We start from the raw sequence: 6,951 nt of genomic DNA, 5'->3' as shown, positions 1-6,951 counted from the left end.
AGCATTTGGCTCTTGAGTCCAATCCCAGCCTCTCTGGGGAAATTCCTTCCAGTATATCAAATCTTGCAAATCTGAAGATATTGTGCCTGTCACAGAACAATCTGAGTGGTGAAATCCCAAAAGAAATTGGAGGGCTTGCTAACTTGCAGCATCTCGATCTCAGTCACAACAATTTGACAGGTTCAATTCCTGAAGAGATCGGGAAACTGGAAAAGTTGGCCATTCTGGATATAAGCTGGAACTCTTTGCAAGAAGTGGTGCCAACATCAACAGGCGGGCTGCAGTTTCTCGAAAAGATTGATTTAAGCTCCAACAAACTTCAAGGAAGACTTCCACAGGAGTTAGGGAAATTAAAGAGGTTAGTTTTGTTGGATTTGAGCCATAACTCTCTGACGGGGCCCATCCCTGAAAACCTGTCAGGTTTGCAGCAATTACAGTACCTAATAATGGATGCCAACCCATTAAATGCAAGTTTCCCTTCATTTATTGGGTCCCTAATCAAACTCAGAGTGTTGAGCTTTTCGGGTTGTGGATTAACAGGCCCAATTTCAGCCACATTTTCAAACTTGACAAACTTAACTGCATTGTTCTTGGATAACAACAGCCTCAATGGTACAGTTCCTCCAGAATTAGGGACGCTACCAAGTATGAATGCGCTAAATTTCAGCAGAAATCAGCTAAGTGGAGAGCTGTTATTTCCGCAAGCTTTCATACACAGGCTTGGTAAGAGGCTTGACATCCGAGAAAACAATGGTTTGTGCACTAATCAAGAGGCACAGGACAAGAACACAAGTACTTCTTCATCATCAAGATTCTTGGAGAACCCTTTTTGCTCGAGCGCAATGTTTCCTGCAGCAAGCAACAAAACTGTGGCAGAGAAAAGCCCGGACATGAAGCCAAAACTGTACAATGGTAACAGAAGTTCAAATGCCCGTCATCGTCATGATGAGGATAAAGAATTTGTCCTCCTTCCTCCTGTCCTAATGTTGCTGCTTTTGTTGTTTGGTTCGTAAACGGAAGTGGAAGTGGATGAGCACATGGGTAGAAGAGCTATGATGGTTTTTTTTTTCCCCGTTATTCATCTTGTTTTCGTTCGTCGTCTCTGATTCTTTGCCTCCGTAATGCATGGATTTTAAGAGTGTTGGTTGAGTCCCATCAGAGATTGTTACTTTCTTTAGCAGCTTTTTTTTTTTATCTGAATAGAGAAATCAAGCAGAAATTGTCGTATACAGTAGCATTAACTGTAGATAGAGACCTCAGCTTTTGACAAGTAAAAAAGATGCGATTTCTGCCTCCCAAGTCGCGTCATGTTTTTGTCTTGACTCAGATCCACGCTTATTTCTATTGGCCTTTTGTTATGAGCCGTGTATACTGTATTGGTACTCAGTCTTCCCACTTGATGTTTGCAACATGACAGTTCAATCACACCAAGAATACCTTAAAATTCTCTTGAAATTATCAACTATCTCATCATAATTAAATCACATTGCAATTCTTAGAGTCCAGTCCATCCATTTGTGAATGGTATAGAAGGCCCAATAAACTTGGGCTTCTGTGATATCCAATTTGTCTAATCTCACTATAAACCAGAAGCCCAATTATATATAGATTGCTTATCATGTAGCCATGTGGCCCGTGATTTTGCATATCATCCATGGCCCATATGGAGTTTCCACACAATTGATTGTGTTGTGTGAAAGAGAGAGATAAATACAAAAATTGTTGTTTCCCATGATATACAGAAGTTGCAAAATGATATCTTTTCTGCCAGCTGTACTTCTCTTGTTTCAAGGAGTTCCGCTTTATCCTCCTACTTAATTCTGCGGTGTGGGGCTGTATGGCCCACAAATCATCAAATAAATGCAGCCCATTCCGCGTCAGTTTTGGAAAACATAAAAATGGAATATATTAATGAAAAAATTCTTATTTAAATTTAATTAATTTCATAAAAAATGCAACACATTCCATTTTTTTAACTGTACACAATTCATATAGTAGAGTATTACACTTATCGCAGTTTGAATTTAGCCAAATTGATTCAAATTAAAAATTTTTAATAAAAAAGTAGTACGTGGGAATCCAATTCATCGTTAAATGATAGAAAATCAAGTTCATACAACGGTTCTGACATATTCTACGTAAGCACTCTCCTCCACACTACACGAGCTGCAAAATTGTGACCAACCAAGTCATGAACTACATTGTCCGGTGGAAAATCAATAATCTAATTCTCATCAAACACTAGATTGCTTACTACAATTTCAGATCTGACGACGGGAATGATATTTCATCAAGACTGTGTGTGTATATATCGGACACGAGATGTATTTTGGAGGTTCCCAAATTGATTATGAAGATAATAATGAGATTTGGGTGGAAAGAGAGAGTATAATAAGAGTGGTTATTAATTTGAAAATGATTAATATGTGGGACTTTAGTGGAAGTGGGAGTAGATAAAAAGGGGTTTTAGATGGCAACTGTATACCCTGTCACCCTTTCTGTCGTTTAGACCTTTCTTTACTGTGCCCCATGTCACATCACACATCTGTTTCAGAGGTTGATTCTTGTTTTTATTTCTCGACGGCGTATCGTAGTTGAATTCTCTCTCTCTCTCTCTCTCTCTCTCTCCATTCTTGATTCTTGATACGCTTTGGTTTCGCTCAGCATAGGTTTGTGCAACCCACTTTCTTGCTTCTATTCCTTTATGTTCATTGCATGTTTCTTTCTCTTTGATGATTTAAACCATCTGGGTCTTATTCCGTTTTATTCTATCTATGGTGATTTGTTTGTGGGCGTGTATAATAACTGGTCCCCGTTGATCATTCCTTGTTGTGGTGTGTATTTCGTTTTCATGGGTTTTATGTTTACAAGATTTGCGCGATTAATGATACCCGTCACCTTTATCAGAGTTATGAATCAATGTGTGTATCTATCTGAATAGACAGTATGATCAACTTTGTTCATCGTTTTTATTTTTTCATTTAACGCTTTGAACAAGATTTTTGAATTTATTCGCCATTGAAAGGAAATTTGTTTCAGGACCTGATTTCATTTCCATCCTGGGGATTATGTTTTCAATATTTCATTTTGTTACTCTATTGTCAGGAAATGTTGGTTCTTTTGATAGTAGTTCTTAACTTGGTTTTTGGTGATCTCAGTAGTTAATGTGGGTATGCCAACATTCATGATTACGCATTGCTTATTTTATTTGCGGATTCTTGATTGCGCCCTTTATTCTGTGGTAAATCCTTAAGGTCAAGAGTTCAATTTCTGAATGGCTGCCATTTCTTTGATCATACTGAAAAATGCATCTAGTTTGTAAATTTTTTACAACGATCCAATGTCTGTCTTTAATGAGCATTTTAGCCTGTTATACATGTAAATATGATGATGTCTCGCTCTTTGCAACCTACGCATAAAGGCTAGATGCTTCTAAATTGTTTAGAAGTAGTGATTTATCTTGTATACTGAAATTATCATACATTTATTTTGAATCTTGAGGGCATCATTGACATTCTTCTTTGGAGAACAAAACTGTGATCAGAAAATTTAGCTTGGTACACAGGTGATTTTTCTGGACAGGTTATAACTTTTGTGAGAAAATTGAGAAAGAAATTAGTTTTTACTGGCTACACCTGGCATACTCTCTTTTCAATTCTTTATCAGTAACTTCCCACTTTTCTTATGGTCATTATATCAATGGGATTCAATTCAAATAAGGCCTTTCATCTGTCTCTATAATTTCTTTGTCTGTGTGGGAGGTGATCTTGATTTTTTCTTGACCTCTGAGTAACATCCACAGCTGCGTTCAAGTTCAAGCTGACATGACTTCTCAAGAAATGGAAAGCATTACTAATGTTATGGAATTCGAGGCTGTTGCAAGGGAGAAATTGCCCAAGATGGTTTATGACTATTATGCATCTGGTGCAGAGGACCAGTGGACTCTCCATGAGAATCGAAATGCATTTTCTAGGATACTGTAAGTTTTTCCATCATCACATTAGAGTACTCGTAAGATAATTTTTTTCCATCTTTCTAGGATTTGTTGCTTCACATTTTTCACAAATGAGGGACAGAGCAATCTTTTCCCTGATGTTTGTTGGTTGTCCTGTTCAGTTGCCAAATACTCAAATTTTGTTCTTTGCACAGGTTTCGGCCTCGTATTCTGGTTGATGTCAGCAACATTGATATGACCACAACGATTTTGGGCTTCAAGGTCTCAATGCCCATCATGGTTGCACCAACAGCCATGCAGAAGATGGCACATCCTGCAGGTATGCATAACTCGTCTGGAAGTCTTATCTTGAGTTGACAAATCCAAGGAATAGTTATTGTGTAGGAATTCATTCTGCATATATGTGATTCCTACAAAAGCCTCTTTTAGGCATAACAAATGATCTTGCTTTCAAGATACAACTCCACTTGGACCTTTTATGTCTGAACGTACATTTCCAACACATAACCTTGAGCCACTATATACATAAAGAAGATTACTTATGAAATATGCCTCTTTGATACCTTCTATTTTCTTTGTCTGATGCATAGGCACAGTTGCTTGTTCAGACAATGTTTCTTTTCATTTTGGGCTTTGTGTGACTTCTTTTCTGAAGTTAGATGCTACTTTGGTGCAGGAGAGCTTGCCACAGCAAGGGCAGCATCAGCAGCTGGTACCATCATGGTTTGTATTTTTATGCCCTTTAATGTTGTTTTTTACTGCTTGTTAAATGTTTATTTAGGTTGATTGCATGTGGACAACAGCTACAAGAAACTGTAACATGATATCTGCCTTTATAACCATGCTCCTAAATTGATGATTGATATGTCATCCAGACATTATCCTCCTGGGCCACATCCAGCGTCGAAGAGGTTGCCTCAACTGGACCTGGCACTCGTTTTTTTCAGCTCTATGTAAGTTAGAGTTTCATCTTTTGTGTCTGTTTATTGCTCAGTATGTTGCCTATCAATTTCATCAACATATAACATTTTCAAAACTCATGAAATATATCTGATCCTACTTCACATAATTATGGCATACGAATTTACAGTTACTATCTGTACCATGTGCTGAAGTTGGAAAGAATCTGTTATGCAAAACACTTTTGCCACCTGACGGGTTTAAGTCCATGCATGTCCTCATTTTGCTGCTACAACTATTTTACTCTATTTCTCTTTGTTCTGTGTTTCTCCTAAGTTTGAAATTGTGGTATTGTATAGTTGATGGATGTTACTTTAATGCAAAGTAACTTGTAAACTGCTCCTGATTGGAGATCTTTTTGCTCTCACTTAGGTTTACAGAGATAGAAATGTTGTTCGACAGCTTGTGAGAAGGGCTGAAAAAGCTGGTTTCAAGGCAATTGCTCTGACAGTTGATACTCCAAGACTAGGGCGGAGGGAAGCTGACATCAAGAACAGGTGATTTTAGAGTCTGTTCCCTCTCCTGGAGAGGCTCCAACACTGACTCAATTGGTTGAGTGGTTTCATTACTCTACTATGAATTTGCTGGTCAAAACCAATTTATTCCTGCTTCAGCTATTTGTACTTTTGGCTAATTATAAAGCTTTATTCACGTGTAACAGATTTACCTTGCCAACCCACTTGACATTGAGGAATTTTGATGGCTTGGATCTCGGCACAGTAGATAGGGTGACTGCAACCAAAATTACGTCAAAAGAGTATTTTTAGTTATGTTTATCTTCTGTTTTAGTTTCAGTAACAGTTTGGGATGAACGCAGACCAATGACTCTGGACTGGCTACATATGTTGCTGACCAAGTTGACCGGTCTCTTAACTGGAAGGTCAAAATGAATGCTGTTCCTCTCCCATGATTCTTAGCAGAATTGCTGGAATACATATAACTTCAAAATTTCTTCCGTTACCCCGCACAGGATGTGAAGTGGCTTCAGTCAATCACAACATTGCCGATTCTGGTGAAGGGTGTATTAACTGCTGAGGATGGTAGGGACCATGTCTCAGATTCAAGTATCTTCTCTTCCTGTCCATTCTCTGGTTTAGTTCCTGATTTTCTCTCATATGCATCGTCTCTGGCATTATTTAGCAAGTCTGGCCGTTCAAGCTGGAGCAGCAGGGATTATTGTGTCCAATCACGGAGCTCGACAACTAGACTATGTTCCTGCAACCATAATGGCCTTGGAAGAGGTTGTGTCTTCAGAAAGTGAACGTCTCGTTGATTGAACACAGTTCCTCTCCCAAAACCCATTGTGGATACATATATAACATCTTTTTTAACTTGCAGGTTGTGAGAGCTGCACAGGGTAGGGTTCCTGTTTTCCTGGATGGTGGAATTAGGCGTGGAACAGACGTCTTTAAAGCATTAGCACTTGGAGCATCTGGTGTATTTGTAAGTATGAAAAACATGGGTTTCTTCTGAAGTTTATCGAAAGGGTCTAATGCTACTTTTATATTGACATTTTCCATTTAAAGATCGGACGGCCGGTGGTTTTCGCATTAGCAGCTTACGGGGAGGCAGGTGTAAGAAAAATGCTTAAGATGCTTCACGACGAGTTGGAGCTGACTATGGCACTGAGTGGGTGTCGTTCCATCAAGGAGATCACGCGTGCCCACATTACAGCGCCTTGGGATGCTCCGCATGTTTCACCTCGATTGTAGATGGATTATACCGACGTGACCACCAAATTAAGGCTGTGAGAAGTCAAATTTCTTAGATTTTTGGTGGCAGAATAAGTGAAGAAACCGCGTATGATGTTCTACATCAATTTGTACGCAGAACTTAATATTTGATGTATATCAGAACTCTGAATGGTATCTTTTGGGGCAACCTTTTCCAACTTCATTGCGGAAAGTATTGCAGTAGTTGGAAGGACGAAGCTTAAACGAAAAGAATAGGCAGTATTCCATGACCAAACAAGATCAAGAGAATAATAAAGTTTTTGCCTTTTCTTTTCTTTAGTATATTATTAACGTGCTCTTGCA

The 6,951-nt window shown here is 38.7% G+C and overlaps 2 protein-coding genes across 4 annotated transcripts in view; both read left to right on the top strand.

The window, feature by feature from the left end:
• Positions 1 to 1,299, top strand: part of LOC105175736 (piriformospora indica-insensitive protein 2-like) — a gene marked incomplete in the record, with an annotated part of 2,214 nt that extends 915 nt beyond the window's left edge. The window contains 1 exon segment of the mRNA XM_011098287.2: positions 1 to 1,299. Within this exon segment, the coding sequence (XP_011096589.1) occupies positions 1 to 1,013 (1,013 nt within the window).
• Positions 2,513 to 6,845, top strand: LOC105175735 (peroxisomal (S)-2-hydroxy-acid oxidase). Of its 3 annotated transcripts, none has more exons than XM_011098284.2 (12): positions 2,513 to 2,669; positions 3,803 to 3,979; positions 4,150 to 4,274; positions 4,632 to 4,678; positions 4,831 to 4,908; positions 5,288 to 5,412; positions 5,577 to 5,643; positions 5,733 to 5,795; positions 5,886 to 5,955; positions 6,056 to 6,156; positions 6,254 to 6,358; positions 6,442 to 6,845. In XM_011098284.2, exons 2-12 carry the CDS (start codon positions 3,825 to 3,827, stop codon positions 6,625 to 6,627), a joined length of 1,122 nt encoding a protein of 373 aa, XP_011096586.1. In that variant the 5' UTR covers positions 2,513 to 2,669; positions 3,803 to 3,824; the 3' UTR covers positions 6,628 to 6,845. The 3 variants fall into 3 exon arrangements, with proteins under 3 accessions (XP_011096586.1, XP_011096587.1, XP_011096588.1); XM_011098285.2 differs by lacking the exon at positions 2,513 to 2,669 and adding an exon at positions 2,679 to 2,834; XM_011098286.2 differs by lacking the exon at positions 2,513 to 2,669 and adding an exon at positions 2,862 to 3,565.

This window comes from Sesamum indicum, linkage group LG12 (genome assembly GCF_000512975.1).
Source record: "Sesamum indicum cultivar Zhongzhi No. 13 linkage group LG12, S_indicum_v1.0, whole genome shotgun sequence".
Lineage (NCBI taxonomy): Eukaryota > Viridiplantae > Streptophyta > Magnoliopsida > Lamiales > Pedaliaceae > Sesamum > Sesamum indicum.
The sequence above is the reverse complement of the archived record's forward strand: the minus strand, read 5'-3'. Positions and strand labels throughout refer to the sequence as shown.